We start from the raw sequence: 17295 nt of genomic DNA, 5'->3' as shown, positions 1-17295 counted from the left end.
ACATGCCTGTCCTGTTTTGTGTTTGTTTGTGTGTTTATATATAAATATCTGTGTATCGGGGTGAGAAAACTGAGATAATGATAGTCAAAGTTTCAGTGTGCCAGGCTGTAAATATTCTCATTGTGCTTTATGAATTTGTTCATGCCATTAGATGAAGTTCTGCTACTTAGAGACAAAAGCACAAAATCAAAACACTTAAGTACTGTTTTCACTACACACACCTTCACAAGGTAAAAAGTCAGTCCTTATAATACATTAATTTGTTGACTGGAAAGTAATTTGCCCATTTCAAATAATTAAATACCAATAGGTGTCTCATGCACAATATAATAAACAATTGTCTTGCAAGCACCAGGATCGAATTTGTTTTATTAAAGAAATTGTTGTTAATGTATCACACATAAAAGGAAAAACTGGAGATTTGGCAGCTGTGAAACATTATGTGCAATTGTGTGTGGGTGTGTTGGCATTATTAGATGAAAGAGCAGATGTAAAAATATAAAAACAGTAGCGAGAGGCAAGATTTATGTTCCAGAGTGAATTAAGATGCAAAAAAAGTGGCGATACATAGAAGTGTAAACTCAAAAATAAATACATTTTTTAAATGTATTTATTTTTTTAACAGAAATCGTGGATGGAAACGCCAAGATGACCCTGGGAATGATCTGGACCATCATCCTCCGCTTCGCTATTCAGGACATCTCTGTAGAAGGTACAACTTCCTCTGGTTTAATTTGCATAAACACATTTAAAAATTAGCCGCAGCCTGGCAGAGAAGTGCCTCGCTGAAGGGCTCTGCGACAGCTCGACTTCCAGCCAGGTTTTCAGGAGTAATTAGCAGACCAAGACCTGCAGGAATCTTTGGTGTTTACACACACACACATGGAAGTTGATGGTGCATTGTGGGAACTAGAGTGGAAGTAACCAGGCTAGACATAAAAGCACACACACACGGGCTGAGTACTGATGGGCCAAGATAAAACAGCTCTGACCTACATGACTTTTCAGACTCAGACTGACCATGAGGTGAAACTACTCAGTACTCGGAACACCATCATACTGACTGTTGCTATTGTTATTAATTATTATTACCTACAATTAAAATGGCTGCAAAATAATTTTAACTTTTAATGAATTTTCTGTCATTTAGTCAATTTCAAATTCACTGTCTTCCTTGACCAACAGTTCAAAACCCAAAGACACTCAATTAACAGTGATATACATAAGAACAGCAACAAATCCTCATTCATTTTCTTACGATGAACCAATTGATTAATCAACTAATCACTAAACAGTGTTCTGGAAATTTATCATAATGGTCATAAATCCCAAACAATGATTCACTTCACCTCTAGTTTGTAGAATGTTGTTTTTATTTTTGCGTTTATGTTGCTTAATATATGTTGACTGGAGCATTCTTATTCCTCAGTTAGAGCTGTAATGACTCTGCGGCGGCTAATTAAATCCATTTGTGTTGAATTAACTCTGGTGGGTGTGGGCCACTAAAAGGAATATTGAGTTCTATTTGATTCTCCATAATGGTGACTGATATTTTGTTTGTTCAGACACATGCAGTAAACAAAAACGTCCTTGCATTTTCAGTCCACTGAGTACTGACGCCGTTTATATTTAGCACAGGCACTGCACTCTTTTTCTCTCTGCTTGTGCACAACTAAGGGAATATAACGATTCAAGTACTTCAGCTAATGTAAAGAAGAGCAATTTCTTCACTGTGTTAAGACTAAAGCAGACCTCTGTTTCTCCATTTTGCTCCTGCTGCTCCTCTCTTCTCCACTGTTTCTTGTCTACCTCCACCCCTTTCTATCTTTTTCTAAACTGCAGAGACCTCTGCGAAGGAGGGTCTTCTCTTGTGGTGCCAGAGGAAGACCGCTCCCTACAAGAATGTCAATGTGCAGAACTTCCACATTAGGTAACACACAACACACGCACACGCACTTTAAGGTTGGATTGATCTCAGTTTTTAAGGGTCATACTTTTTATTCTTGGATGAAAGCTGTTGACAGTCAATATATTTGTGCCTTTAAATGTGTTTTCAACACATTTAATGAAATGTGTTTTCAACACATTTAAAGATAAAAAAGTTCTCAGTAGGTTATAGATATGCAGCATTTCCATCAAAATGTAGTTTTTGATCTTGAGGTTGGAAAATCCTCTAAAAGAGCTTTTAGGTTCTCGTGGAACAGTAAAACTCTCCAGTGAAACCCTGATAAAAAGTGTGTATGGTTTGCTGCAGTCTGCAAGGCACCTGCTTGATTTCATTGCTGGATGACTGGTCAATATTCCATTTTAAAAACATACTGATCTTGTGATCTATTAAAAACACATAAACTAAAATTTTAATTATTAACACATACTCACAATTGCAGTGTGACCATACGTTTTGGTGTATGAGTAAATATGTTTAGGAGTTTGTATGTATTGATAATGTAACGATAGATACAGGAGTCACCTTTAGCTTACACTGTTTAATGCTGAATATAAGGACAGTGCCGTCTATGAATATAAAATATTCCTGAAACTTGCTACTGCAATTGTGTAGAAAGGTCGCCCCCTGTTGGGGAAACTAGAACATGTTTCACTGCTCTGTGAAGCAGTCGCACTGTTCAAAAATACAAAAATATGAAATGTAGAGAGTATTTGGAAATGAAAAAAGAAGAAAATACGTGAAGGGAAGGTTTCAGAGGCTCTTAAAGTGTATATCTACAGTTACTACCTGTGGAAATGTAGTTTTTACAGCACATACAGAGTACAAGTTACATGCAGCAGGCAATGCGAAGGTGAAAACCCAGCTGCACTCTTGTAGATCAGAACAGGCTTTGTGACTGGTAGCTGGCGGTGGAACAGACAAACTTACAAATCACAGCCAAAATGTATGTGAGTGTCATGTTGCAGGCCCCCTTTGCCTTATGCTCAACTCATCTGTTCTCTCTAACAGCTGGAAGGACGGTCTCGCTTTCAACGCTCTGATCCACAGACACAGACCGGATCTCATCGATTACGACAGCCTCAGAAAGGTAGACAGATTCACACAAACTTACTCGACATACACTACTGCTAGACTTAAACAATCCATTTCCCATTTTCTGTTCAATCCCAGTCCAAATCCTAATGTTATAAAGTCATCGTACTTTTTGACACAAACTTAAGTTTCAAATCACTATTAATTAAAAAGCATAGAACTTGTTACTAATAAAAAGATAGAGTTAAATCTAAACTTATCCTAATTATCTAGTTGTTTTCTGACACTGTGATTGGTTGTTTAGGATGACCCAGTGACCAACCTGAACAACGCCTTTGAGGTGGCTGAGAAGCACCTGGACATCCCCAAGATGTTGGACGCAGAAGGTAGGCCTAAACTTTTACTGTTAAACAGCCGTGTTTGTAAATGATATTGTGTTGTTATTAAATTGTGTATCTACTGTAATCAACTGTACTATAATCTGTCTGTTTTCAATAGCTGGCTGTGTTTACATGCACACAACAGGGTGACTGTTGCCTGTAATGGAACTGGCCATTAGTCTGATTAAGCTGCTTGAGTTATTTGGTCATTTTAGAACCTCTATATTACACTCATTTACATTTGTTAAGTTCTCGTACTGTTTTTCAAAACAATGTGACAGCTGTGATTCAGCTGCAGCGTTCACATTGTTTCACAGTTTTGTGTTGTCCACAGGTCCCGATGATTTCTGGTGTAGACAAACTGTAAAACAGGTGTTCTGATAAATCCACCGTTCTTAACATCTCCTGAAAATCACCTAAAATGTGACTGTTGACATTTTCAGACCAATCAAAAAGCCTAATTAAATCAGTGTGTTGCAGTGCACTTAAACTGCAATCATACTTAACTCTAAAAGGAGATGACTGAGATGAACCACACACAAAATCAAGCTGACCTAAATCCTCTTTGCAGCAAAGATGTAAATATATTCTGATGTCTATAAAAAGCCAGTAATATTGTGACTGTAGCTGTACTTTGACCATGAGCACTCTCACAGTAATATCACAGTATGGCTTGTCCTGACTGGATTTAATTATCGACTCGTTTCCATTACAGCCTCAGTGTTGATGTGCATGTGAATGTGGCCACTGATCCACGAAATTCGACTGTCGTACCTGTTGTTATATAAGCCGTTACAGCAGATGTGACAGGCTGTCATCTTCCAGATCGATGGAGCCTCTTTCCCATCCCTTCGTTTCATTGTTCCTTCTCCTCGGTCTCCCCTAATGCTTCGGATTGTAAAACAGATGTAACTGTCTGAATGTATTCATCTGTATGTAGAAGGATAGACCAATATGAGCACTGAGGGCTGATGCTGATATTTAGTACGGATGTTTAGATATTTAGCTTTCCAAAGAATGAAAATAAGGATATACACACAAAAAATCAAATTTAATTTGAACTTTTACTTAGCTTGGATCACTTTCAGTTGTTTTTAGTAAGCTGATATATGGGTCTGCTCCTTTTATGTACAGTAATGTTAATTCTCTGTCCATCCTATTTGTACTCGTTCTGTTTTAAACATCCTGCCTGGCTGTTAATGGCTACAGCAGCTTGTTAAATGTGTGTCCTTGTTTGCTAGCCCTTTTAATATGTGTATTTGTGTGTGTCCCTACATGTGTGTCTTGTTGTGTATAATCACATGTCCTATGTCTTGCCTGTATGTGTGTGTCTTCATAACCACGGTCTTCCCCCCCCTTGTAGACATTGTGAACACTGCTCGTCCAGATGAGAAAGCCATAATGACTTATGTGTCCAGTTTCTACCATGCCTTCTCTGGAGCACAGAAGGTACCCTTTGACCCTCTGACCTTGACCTTTAACCCCCTGTTACTAACAAGGTGCTGCTTGCTGTCCAGCATGGCCTCACTCTTCTCGACAGCGCCGCTAAGCCCTGGGCTTCATTAGGACACTGGATTTGTTGGGACACAAACACACACAAATAAATATATATACACACATGTAGTGGGAGTTTGACAGTGCTGGTGAAAGCAGTAAATGTTCTGTCTTCTATGGTATACTGATGTATTGTTTTTGAAATGGGTAGACTGCAGAAGTCTGCAGCTGAGCCTGTTGGTAAAGCTTTTTTAAAACAATTAGGTAATTCATAAAAAATGTAAGTAGAGATGTTGATGATTGATTTATGAGACATCTGTGTTTTCAGCAGTCAGACGTTTGCAGAATTGCTATAGAGTTCAGGTGAATGCAGTGTTTGTAACATGAGCAACAGTGTTCAGAGGTTGTGGTTGTGTTACAGAGTAAGATGACTTACTGACTCACGTTTCCACAGTTGTCTTCCTGCAACAACTCACGCTTCTAAAGATTTTAGAGCGAAACTTCTCCTTGAGCCACACCGGTTAAACAAAAAAGATCCCACTCTTTAACAAAAAGGTCGACCTCTGTCCTTTACGTAACGTTGTCAGAAACAAAATATTTGAGCCGTGACTTACTTTTGATGGGCGCAGTTGCCTCCAAAAATTATGCTGCATGCAGTGCAGCTCGTTTCGTGGCTGCTGGCTGAGGCGATCTCTTGGACCTAGTCCAAAATGTTTTGTACCTATTAGTTATTTAAATCCGAAAAAATATGTAGAGGTTTAAAAATACAAAAATTACCCTTTAACAAAAAGTAGTTCCAACATATGCAGTATCCTGTTTTTGTTAGGATTAGGTTATTCAGTAATTCACAAGAATTAAAGGTACAGTGCTGCACATTCAAAGATCTCCTTGTTCAACCTACATGGAAAAAATTTGTGTGACTGTGTAAAAAAGAAAAATCCCTTTAGTTCAATCACAGCAGAGTTTTGACGAATTGCAACAAAATAATTAAAATTACTTATAATCAAGTCAAATAAGTGTTACGACAAAAATTGTAGCTGCAGCAGTGCAAATAAAAAATGTAAAGTTTGTAATACCTTTCTGGAGAGCAGCATCTTTAGAATGAAAACAAAAGTCTCAACAAGTTGAAGGTTCAGCTTTCACCCCGGAACTGATTCTGTGAGTCTTCTTCTTTTATTCTTTTGTCTGCTCCTCCTATTTTTTTTTTCTACCATCCTATGTCTTGTTTCTCTCCTTCCCTCTCTCATTCTCCTCCTCCTCCTTTCCCATCCCGCTCTTCACCCCTCTGCTGTCCCTGTAGCTGTTTGACAGGAAGCCAGTTGATGACTCTCTTGTTTTGCTCCTCTTCCTCTAATTAATTTTTGTGGCCCGTTCAAAACTTGTTTGTGTGCCTCTGCAGTCTCAAGAGAGGGTTGTGTGTGCGCATGTGTATTTGTGGTGTTTATGATTTGTGTGAGAAATAGACACATCTGGGCACGTGTGTGTGTGTGTGTGTGTGTGTGTGTGTGTAAACTAGTTGTGCAGCTTCTTCTCCTTCTAGCCCTTGAATTATTTACATGTCATCAGGAACTAGAGAGACATTTGGTATTTATTTTTATCAAACTCTAATATCTCCAGACTTACTGCTTTTGCCGGCATTGTACTTTATTTATCTACATCACACACATCAATATGGTCAAGCATTTTTTTGTTTACTTGTCATTTGAGAATGATAACTATTAAATTAGCATGAGATCTGCACTGAGACTGAGACGCTGAAGCTGTGTGTCCAAGTATTCTTCCAAGTGCAGTGAAATAGAAGTGTAAAAAAAAAGAAAAGTGTAAGTCTGTTAAAGAACACGAGGAGTCAGCTGAATGTGTCATTCAGGCAGTTTGCAGGTTAATCTCATGTTTGAGAAGCTGGAGCCATGATATTTTTGCCATTCATTTAGATTAAATTACAAAAATAGTTTGAATTTTTTTTTTTGTAAATTCACTAATAAGTTGAAAGGTTGTTTTCGTACTAATTAAACCTTTTATTTTTTGGACACTACCAGTTATTTCATAGTATTTTTTCTCTCTTAACAAACTGCCTTGCAGTTCTCTGGAGAGAAAGACGTGTAATTTCAGACCTCAGTGCAGTTACTTCGTGCTGTCTGATTTGTAATGACGTCATTCTCACCTGCTAAATGAACCAAACTAAAAGAATGACCTCCTTCAGACTTTCAATAAGCTGCTTTGAGTGAATTTGCCCTGACACAGACTCAATGAGGCTTAATTTTACAGTCTGTGTGTGTTTGTGCCCCAACCTTGAACTTGAGGCTCCAGTGTCCCTCAACTCTCTCCAAGAGGACACTTGTCCTCCTCTCTTCGTCCCGCCAGACATCCCACCTCACGGGTGGTGGTGGTTGTGGTGATGGTTATAGGAGGAACTTGAAGCTGTGGACCTAAAGAGGGAGCCACAATCCCCCCCACCCAACTCCCCTTGCTCTCGCATCCTGTAGGGAGCAAGGACCATGTAGCTTTGGGTAGCTTTGGCTTCACTCTGCCTCTCTCTCTGTTTACCTTTCTTTGTCAACCTCTCTCTATCCTGCTGGGTGCTGGGTGATGCGTAGACATCGTGGGTACGCTGAGGCCGGATGAGAAGGCCATAATGACCTATGTATCCTGCTTCTATCACGCCTTCTCTGGCGCACAGAAGGTGAGCTCTTCACGCTCCAGACTCACATTAACACTTCACTGCAGCAAAATAAATCCACCAGAGTTTCCATCAGTTATTATATAAAGTCTTAAAGGTTTATTCCAGACAGTGAAAGACAGTGGTCATTTTTCTGGGGAATGTAGTAAATATCAACTCAGATATCTGATAAGAAAGTGGTTCAAATCACAGAAATATAAGGCAGTGTATTTATTAGATCGAGGTTTTCAGCTGTTTTTTATTTCTCGTTCAGTACAACTCAAGAGGATTGTTTAAGATGCGCTTTGACATAGTTTTGAAAACTTAGGGAAAAGTCAGGAAAATGTTTACAGATTAGGACCATGATGAGAACTCTGGGAAAATTCAACAGTAACAAACGCTTTCTGATGCTTCTGTTTCAGTGCTTTGGACATTGACTGTGTTTCCTCAAAAGTGACCTACTTTATGGTCTGAACTTAAATTCCCAAACTCATGCTAGTACTGTGATCCTTTCTACTTGGTGTTAGATCCTTCTACTGATGTGTGTTTGGGAAACCCGACCTGTTTGGGTTTATTACTGTGGGAAACACTGGTTTATGTCTCTTCAGTTTCTCTTCAGCTATTAACACTTCTTAACTGTCTGCTTGTTTTATTATATGATATGATTTATATATTCATGTGGAACGTATTAGTTTAAATATTTAAACTCAAAAAATAAAGCATCTTAGCCATTTGTGATAGAACAAATAGAAAGTGGAAATGTGTTGTAAAGAATATAACAACTTTAATCAACTTTCAGTCTGTGTACTGTTTTTGTAATTCCAGTGGTACAGTAGTGTAATGTCCTAAGCAGACCTACTGATGTGGACTACAGCGCAACATGAACCTGTAACTAGTATGGATTCACTCCTAAGTTGTGATGGGAGACGCATGGAGCTTTAAAACACACAGATTGATTTTATTTGGCACATTGAACTAACCATATACAGATGAAGCATGTTTTATTCAAATGCAGCTCTCATTTGACTTAATATTGATTTGAGTTTTTTACTTTTTGCACTTTTGCTAATAATGTGTGCCTGACATTTAGATTTATTCCTATTTACTGCCTGTGTGTGGAGTGTGTTCGCACATATTTGGAGTGCAAAACCTTTTTATTATTATAAAACTGGTAATAAAAGACCAGGTTAAGGTACTAATAATGGCAACATTAGACAAAAGTAGACAATAGTCACTTGTTTGTTTTAGTGACTTACATGTGCAGCATCCTGTTTTTAAATATGCAACTGCAGCGAATATTGTCACTAAGCTTTGGGCACAGTGAGTGGACTTGATGACACAGTCTTTTAACCAATTACTGCGGGCGCTACTCATCACTCTGTTTCCTGATAGGCTGAGACAGCTGCAAATCGTATCTGCAAAGTGCTGGCTGTCAACCAGGAGAATGAGCAAATGATGGAGGACTATGAGAAGCTGGCCAGCGAGGTGAGTACAAAACATGTAAAACCTTTCAGCTTGTTTACACCTGGACTGTTTAGACCTCTTCATTTTAGGTCCTTGGTGTTCTGTATATTCATTTACAAGACCTTGCATCACACACATACTGATCAAATTAGACTTTCTGGAATAATTTTTTATCCTTAAAGTGTCAGAGCCTTGTTCTGAGTTTCTCCTTGTCTTCCTCTCTGCCTCAAGCTGCTGGAGTGGATCCGTCGCACCATCCCCTGGCTGGAGAACCGAACCCAAGAGAAGACTGTAAATGACATGCAGGCCAAACAAGAGGACTTCAGAGACTACCGCTGTGTCCACAAACCACCCAAGGTTTATATTAGATTATTTACTCCCAAAAATATGCAGGGCAATATGTAAGAATAGTATTAAAATTTTGACTCACTGGACTTTACTTCCTGTTTTTATCGTAATTTTAAGACGTTAGAGATTTTTGTTTCCTCTGCTGAATCTGTTGACTGACACTGTGAGCCAACTTACCTTCCTGTCTGTAGGTCCAAGAGAAATGTCAGCTGGAGATCAGCTTCAACACTCTCCAGACTAAACTGAGACTCAGCAACAGACCTGCATTCATGCCATCAGAGGGACGCATGGTGTCTGTAAGTATGCAGACATAATTCATATGTGTGTATTTCCAGTGAAAAAGTCTATATCTGAAGTCATTGGAATGTGTTGATATTTGTTACAGACTGCAGACAATCTATACTTGGTAAAAAATCATATTCCAATTAAATGTGAATATTCTAGAGTCTACACTTAAAACTACATTAAAAATATTTGTATGTAACATCAGCCTCAATCACAAAATGGACACATGCTTCCCAGTTTTCAGTTGTTTGTGATTCCTGCGGGTTTAGCTTCTCTCCAATTACACAGGCAAAGAAACGGGTGCCATAATGCACTCTGCAGTGAAGGATTCATATCAGTAATCCTGCTGTTTGGTCTCAGGATATCAATGGAGCATGGCACACTCTGGAAGGAGCAGAAAAGGGCTACGAGGAGTGGATCCTCAGCGAGATCAGACGTCTGGAGAGACTGGAACACTTGGCGGAGAAGTTCCACCAGAAGGCTGCCATCCATGAATCCTGGACTGATGGTGTGTAAATGTTTTAACACACACACACACACACACACACTCCTATTCACACTGCATGAACAATTCTTCAAATCTTCATCCAACTGTGCTTGTTGTTAAAGTGAAGTTAATAAATCAAATAGAAAATTACAGAACATAACATCGATTTTATTATTTCGTCAGTCTTTCCCGTGTCATGAAACATTGGCCAAAATGCTCATACACTCAAAGCACAAATTTGTATTTTGGTGTATTCAGCTTCTCTACAGCATTTTAAGAGACTTAAAATCATAGTGAGACAGTCATGTTAAATCTGGTGGAAGGTTAAGTGAATTAACAAATTTTTTGTGTATGCAGGTAAGGAGGCCATGCTGACCCAGAAAGACTACGAGACTTCCACCCTGTCAGAGGTCAAGGCATTGCTACGGAAACATGAGGCCTTTGAGAGCGACCTGGCAGCCCATCAGGACAGAGTGGAGCAGATCGCCGCAATTGCACAGGAACTCAAGTAAAAAAAGACAAAAAGCATGAGCTCATAAGAAGTACTCTATAGAGACAAACCTTTTTTCCCTGAATGTGTGCTATAAACTCTGCCATCTTTTCTTCTGCGTGTTTTCCAGCGAGCTGGACTACTACGACTCTGCCAGCGTCAACGCTCGTTGTCAGACGATCTGTGATCAGTGGGACAGCCTGGGAGCCCTCACCCAGCGCCGCAAAGAGTCACTGGAGGTACGACTGGGGTCTCTGATGAGATGTTGATAAAATAATGATCATTGGAAACTGATGCTTTTCTCACTGATGCAGTTAAGGTTTTCACATTGTACTGATTGTCCCAAAAGTTCAAAACAAGATGGCATATTTGAAGTGCATAGTTCTCATTGATCTTGCCTTCTGAAACCTAACCGGCCTTGCAACATACCATTCACCTTTTGTATTTTTAATGGCATTAAATATTTGGGTCTTTTTTACTAACCAGCTGTCTCACTAAAATATGAAATGCTAAATCCACTGAACATAAAGACAGGTGCAAAAGAGCTATATGAAAATGATAATGCCACTCAAATCAGGTAGGTCCTGATCATAATTTTAAACCTCCACAATTATACAGACGCATGTGTTTAAGCTAGTACTTTTTGTTTTAAATATAAAAATGAAATATGTAAAAACGTAAAAAAGTATGTGCTCTGTCCTAGAGCAGCTGTGAGCGTGAACACCCACACATATTCTTCTTGTCATTAATTTTATAGTTATTTTTATTAAACCCCTCTTCTCTCTGTTTTCTTTCCAACAGCGGACAGAGAAGCAGCTGGAGTCGATAGATGAGCTTTACCTGGAGTACGCCAAAAGAGCGGCGCCCTTCAACAACTGGATGGAGGGAGCCATGGAGGACCTGCAGGACATGTTTATCGTCCACAATATTGAGGAGATCCAGGTAGCTGGAAACTGGACAGAGTGTTGGCTAGATGGGTGCAACACATGAAACTAATCATAAAAATAAATACAGGCTAAAATATTCCAGAAAGACACCAAAAACTCTTTACAAAAGAAATTATAAAGAAAGTATACGGAACTGGGAGCTCTGTGGCCACTGAAGCAAATGTGTATATGATAATAACGGTGGATGGATTACATTTCTATAGCGCTTCATCTTAGACACTCAAAGCGCTTCAGAGTGAAGCGGGGGAAACTACTCTTAACCACCAGCAATGTGTAGCACCCATTTTTACAAACCAGGCATACAGTATTAAACTATCTGACATAAGATTGGCTTTTATTAGTTGCTGTCATTTAAGGTTAAAGGTTAAAACAAACATGTTTTTTTCTGTACTCAGGGTCTGATCACAGCCCATGAGCAGTTCAAGTCCACCCTGGCAGAGGCCAACAAGGAGCGGGAGGCCATCCAGTCCATCCAGGCTGAGGTGCTGAAGATCGCCCAGAGCAACGGCATCAAGCTGAGTGGAGCAAACCCCTACACCACCATCACACCTGAGAGCATCGATCGCAAATGGGAAAAGGTAGGCTGCAGCCTGTGCTGTCTGTGATCACAAGAGGTGTGAGGTTTTTCTTACATCTGAATTGTTTTTTTGTTCCAAGTCATTTCCCCCTTTGTGTCCTTGATGGACTAGAAATCATGTAGTGTAGTTCTCTCTTTTTCTTTGTGTGTAGGTGCAGCTAGAGGAGCTTTCTATTTCTAATTGTGTGTGTGTGTGTGTGTGTGTGTGTGTGTGTGTGTGTGTGTGTGTGTGTTTTTGCAGGCTATGAACATGGTGCCACTGCGTGACAACGCCCTGCAGGATGAGCTCAACAAGCAGAACTCCAACGACACTCTGAGAGCTACGTTTGCCACTCAGGCCAACGCTGTCGGCGCATATATACAGGCCAAAATGGAGGTAATGAATTAGCTCACCATTGTGTTGAAGCGCTTCATCTTTGCACAGTTTGCAGGCCAACATTGTAAACCAGTGAGCTCATAGAGCAAAGAGTCAAAAGGGTTAGGAGCTTTGTTACTGTTCATTATTGTGCTTACAGTTTGGAATGGAAGTGTGCTTCAAAGTTTTCAGATGGGTGAATTCATTTTTCTTTTGTTTATTCATAGTCTTTATTTACTTGCTAGGTTTAATCATGATCACTAGTTTTAGGATTGAGTCCTTGTTATGCTGCACGCACACTGCTTCACTCGCTACTATTAATGACAACTCAAGCAGACCAAGAGGACGGAGCACACATACTTTGTGTACCTACAGTACAGGAGCCTCACAAATTTTTTTTTTACTTGGGATTCAGACCACAGTCGGACAAACAGCCTTAGAGCAAACATTAAGTGTTTTGTTTTCAAGCATCCTCTGCTGCATGTGAAATATTTTTTAAACTGAGCTGCTGCCGCTTGTCACTTGCTATAGTGACATACTCATCAACACAATGTGGTCACTGATATTGTTTTATGTTCAAGTGAAGTAGAAAATGCATCTAGCTTCACTAAAGTCACAGAGTGAGGTCTTACACACATGATGACACAAGAAAGGGTTGAATATTTGTTCATTCCAGTGCTGGATGGAGTCTGTCGCGTGAACTCTTGCCTTAGTGTCTCAGAAAAATTTCACACTGTGCTGCAAGTGATGGTGGATGTTGTTTCTGAAATATATAAACTGTACATTTGGAGGTTTAACAGGATAGTAAATACCGTGTCATGTTGGCAGGAAATTGGCAGGATATCTATTGAAATGAACGGCACTCTGGAGGACCAGCTGACCAACCTGAAGGAGTACCAGAAGACCATCATGTCTTACATGCCTGAAATTAACACGCTGGAGGGATACCACCAGCACATCCAGGAGGCCCTCATCTTTGACAACAAATACACCTCCTACACAATGGAGGTAAAACAGACAAACACCTGAAATCTTCAAGATTTAATCAGTTCAATCATCACAGTCTTGCTCATTATTATTATTTATTAAACTTATTTTTATTTAACCAGGAAAATCCCATTGAGATTACTAATCTCTTTTTCAAGGGAGTCCTGGCCAAGACAGCGGCACAGATCACAACAATTCAGTACATTTCAGACAATTTCATAACAATTTCATAAGACTATTTAAAAACATTTACAAACCATAGAAACTCATACATGGTGTTTCTATGCCTTTTTTAAAAAAAGGCGCTAATAAGCCCATTAAAGCTTTTTGTCTGTTCCACTGCCCAAAATCAAAATTTGCAAGTCCACTAAAGTTCAGAAAGAGAAGAACACTTCTGCACACTGCAGCTGTTATTGTTTTTGGTTCTAGGGACTCCATCTAGGACACCTAGCAATTAATTCTTCTATCAAGATAATTTCCACAGGTTGTCAATGTGCAAATGGAGTGTTAATGCTTCCTCTCCCCCCTCCCTCCCTGCAGCACCTCCGTGTGGGTTGGGAGCAGCTGCTCACCACCATCGCCAGAACCATCAACGAGGTCGAGAACCAGATCCTGACGCGTGACGCCAAGGGCATCAGCCAGGAGCAGCTCTATGAGTACCGCGCCTCCTTCAACCACTTTGACAAGGTCAGGGGCCCGAGCTCTGGGGTCACGGCTTATTTATTACACCTGTTTTTCACTTTTTATACTTCCTTTGTCAGTGTTAAAGTTGCTGTAAGGAGAATCAGTGCTTGGGTTGGAAGCTAAGTGTAACTGTCTTTTTCTTTGTTGCTATAGTTTTAACTTGGTTACACCTGATGAGCACCTTTTCATTATATGTTGATATAAAAATTCAGCTCAACAAAACAAATATATCCACACATACAATAAGGGTAGCAATGAATCCCGTCCTTTTTTATGAATGTTATGTTATAGTATTATAGTCAGAAGTGGTGGCTTTTTGTTTTGAAGGAAAAGACCACCTTTAGATCTCAACACAAACACTTGTTTTGTTCATGTAGTCAATGGTACTTATATTATGTGGTTGTATTATGTAAAACAATTCAGTTCAGTCAAGAAGTCTTATTTTCCTGAAAGTTGATTTTAATAGTTTGACCTCCTGGAGCTGTCTGAACATTTTAACGTGACTGACTGAATGTTTAGACTTTACAAGGGGGTGAGAGAGGAGCCAAACGTGTGAGTATTCATTCTGATGTTTTACACAGGTGAGCACATGTTGGGAACAAACACTGTGCGTGTCATTGTTTCCATACAAGAAGTTACACTCAGGTGTTGTGCAGGAAACATAAAATATTAGCAGATCCTGGCTCTTTTGGTGACTGGCTTTTATTATGGCTGATAGGGCAAATAGTGAGTAACAATAATATTTATAATGAATGCAGAACATTTTATTGTATATCTGTTATAGGTTGTTCTTTGCCCTGTGCACATTTTTGCGTTGAGAAATTCCCCCTGGTCACGCAGACGGACTCTGATAGGAATATTAATTTCATGTTAATGGCAGTTGTAAATCGTAGTTCTAGTTTAGCATGAAGATAATCCATCTGCTACAGTCAGCAGAACTGGTGCTTACTTGGGTGTAAAAAGCACAATGTTTCGTCATGTTTTGTGGTCGTTGTCAAACCTGATAATTTATAGTTCTTGGACCTCTTAAGGATGAGAAGGACACCACCATCATTCACCATCTCACACCACGGTGCATGTGTCACTTTGTGTGTCACTGATTCATGCTACTGTCTCATGTAGTGGTTCATAAACATTTCAGGACACCATGGTCACTCACCATCCAACTGTGTGTGCTCACTCTTGTGTTCTTTTACAACACTAAAACCTTTGAATATCGCAAAATCACAATTTCCACACGTTCAAAACAACGCAACACAATCTGTTGCTACTAGTAGTACTTATAATTATTCTGTTTAAATAGTTGACATGCTTACTCCCTGATTACTTGTTCTGAGATAGTTGGTACTTGACATTTTCAGTTCTTAGAAATATTCAGAAATATTTGCAGAATACATTATTAATGCAGCTCTTCATGTTTCTGTGAATACTTTTTAATGCATTTCCATAAATAACTTGTTGTCTCAAACACACACATGCATGTGTCGAAAAAGTGACCGATTGTTTGAGCGTGTGGGGCGTTCATGGGTCCATCGTGGCTGCCTGTTGAGTTGTGTGTGTGATGACATTGTCTAAACATCCATGAATGTCTGTCTCTCCATCCTCCATGTCCTCATCTTCTCCTTGCATGCTGTGGATCATATGGTCACCATCCACTACCATCCCTGTGTTGCGATTGGTTCATCCTCATGACATGGCGCTCTGTCACTGGGTGTTTGGCCAATCTCAGGACCACAGTGGGGCCCTGGCGGCCGAGGAGTTCAAGGCCTGTTTGATCAGTCTGGGCTACGATGTGGAGAACGACAAGCAGGTAGGGGTTTCAGGACGGAGGGAAACAGTTCAGGTGTTTGTTAGGCCTATGAGCAGGAGAGCGGGCCAGTCACTGCCAGTCACATCCAGCTCGTCAAACTGTTCCATCTCATTAGGGCTAAAGCTATTGATTATTCTCATTATTGATTTTAAACTATCAGTGTTTTCATTGATTGTTTAATCTCTTAAATGGATGATTTTATAAAATGTTTGCACTGCCATAGTGTCTGTAAGTCAGGCATTTTTAACACAAAGTAGCTTTAAATGATGAATCCGTTATCAAAATCGCTGTTTTTTTTTTTGTCAGTTGCAGATTAGTGCTAAAATTATGAATTTATAAATTTAACAGTTGTTGTTGTTATTATTGTTATTATCATTATTATTATTATTAATAATGATATTATTAATTTACTAACCATTAATCTTCAAAAATGCAGATTAGAGCTAAAATATATGGTAAATTAATAATTTGATTTAACAGAAAAATACCATAACATATTTTTTGTTCATTAAATTATTATTAATTATTGTTCATTAATTTACTCACTGCATAAGAATGTAACCTAAACATATCACCTGCAAAATTGCAGTTAGAGAATTACTTCATGTTGTTATCTAGTACAACATAACTTTTCTTCATGTAGGTGTATTTGGCTACATCTTTACCAATTTTCACACATGTTCTAATGATTTATAAAACACACTCTAAATTCACCTGGTACGGCCTTGAAATGGGCCAAGATGGGATTTTTCAATGTGTTTAAAACATATCTCACATAAGAACATACAAAGATAAAAGACAAAACAGCTGGAATATAAATAAAAATGTGTTATTAATTTTCAGCTAAAACATTCTAAGGCAAAATACCTAATCTTTTTTTCACTGCTTGAAGAAGTATCTACTTTACTTAAAACAAAAACACAAGGAAATTTATTATGTCTGAATGCCTTCTTGCACGCACTGCTTCCATTACTCTTTAACATAACATCATGGATTGCTTCATTGATCATGTTTTCTATTATATTTTGACAAACTCAATACTTCTATTGTGAGGCCATTTGTTATAAAAACTGGCCAGTGATCAGTCAGCGCTCCTGCTCTGAGGCTCTTGATTATCTCCGGGTTCAGACATGGTTCAGTCCATCAGCATGGAGGGCAGTGAGATGTTGTGTCCCTGTTTGTCCACCGGGGGTCTCTATTGCTTTGTGCTGCTTCAGCTCGATCAGGCTCCCTCTCACTCTTTGAACAGACCCCGCTCCTCGTCTGTCTTGTCAGGTTTTACTTTTCTCCGAGACTTTTGCTGTTAACTGTTTGTGCTTTTTATCTTGTTTTCACCTCCCCGAACATTACT

The 17295-nt window shown here is 39.2% G+C and overlaps 1 protein-coding gene across 3 annotated transcripts in view; it reads left to right on the top strand.

The window, feature by feature from the left end:
• Window positions 1-17295, top strand: part of LOC123985698 (alpha-actinin-4-like) — a 55002-nt gene that overhangs the window by 34122 nt on the left and 3585 nt on the right. Inside the window, exons 4-20 of one of the 3 annotated variants that reach the window (XM_046073477.1) lie at window positions 626-712; window positions 1843-1930; window positions 2957-3035; window positions 3285-3366; window positions 7449-7534; window positions 8903-8995; window positions 9206-9331; window positions 9514-9618; window positions 9968-10115; window positions 10452-10602; window positions 10715-10823; window positions 11386-11526; window positions 11927-12109; window positions 12350-12484; window positions 13292-13471; window positions 13991-14137; window positions 15864-15944. In XM_046073477.1, the coding sequence (XP_045929433.1) occupies window positions 626-712; window positions 1843-1930; window positions 2957-3035; window positions 3285-3366; window positions 7449-7534; window positions 8903-8995; window positions 9206-9331; window positions 9514-9618; window positions 9968-10115; window positions 10452-10602; window positions 10715-10823; window positions 11386-11526; window positions 11927-12109; window positions 12350-12484; window positions 13292-13471; window positions 13991-14137; window positions 15864-15944 (2021 nt within the window). Of the gene's footprint in view, window positions 1-625; window positions 713-1842; window positions 1931-2956; window positions 3036-3284; window positions 3367-4723; window positions 4810-7448; window positions 7535-8902; window positions 8996-9205; window positions 9332-9513; window positions 9619-9967; window positions 10116-10451; window positions 10603-10714; window positions 10824-11385; window positions 11527-11926; window positions 12110-12349; window positions 12485-13291; window positions 13472-13990; window positions 14138-14653; window positions 15807-15863; window positions 15945-17295 lie in introns of those variants that run through there. The other 2 variants (XM_046073478.1, XM_046073479.1) reach the window with 2 other exon arrangements.

Source organism: Micropterus dolomieu, linkage group LG17 (assembly GCF_021292245.1).
Source record: "Micropterus dolomieu isolate WLL.071019.BEF.003 ecotype Adirondacks linkage group LG17, ASM2129224v1, whole genome shotgun sequence".
NCBI classification, from domain to species: domain Eukaryota; kingdom Metazoa; phylum Chordata; class Actinopteri; order Centrarchiformes; family Centrarchidae; genus Micropterus; species Micropterus dolomieu.
Note: the sequence above shows the minus strand (reverse complement) of the source record. Positions and strands in the feature narration are given on the sequence as shown.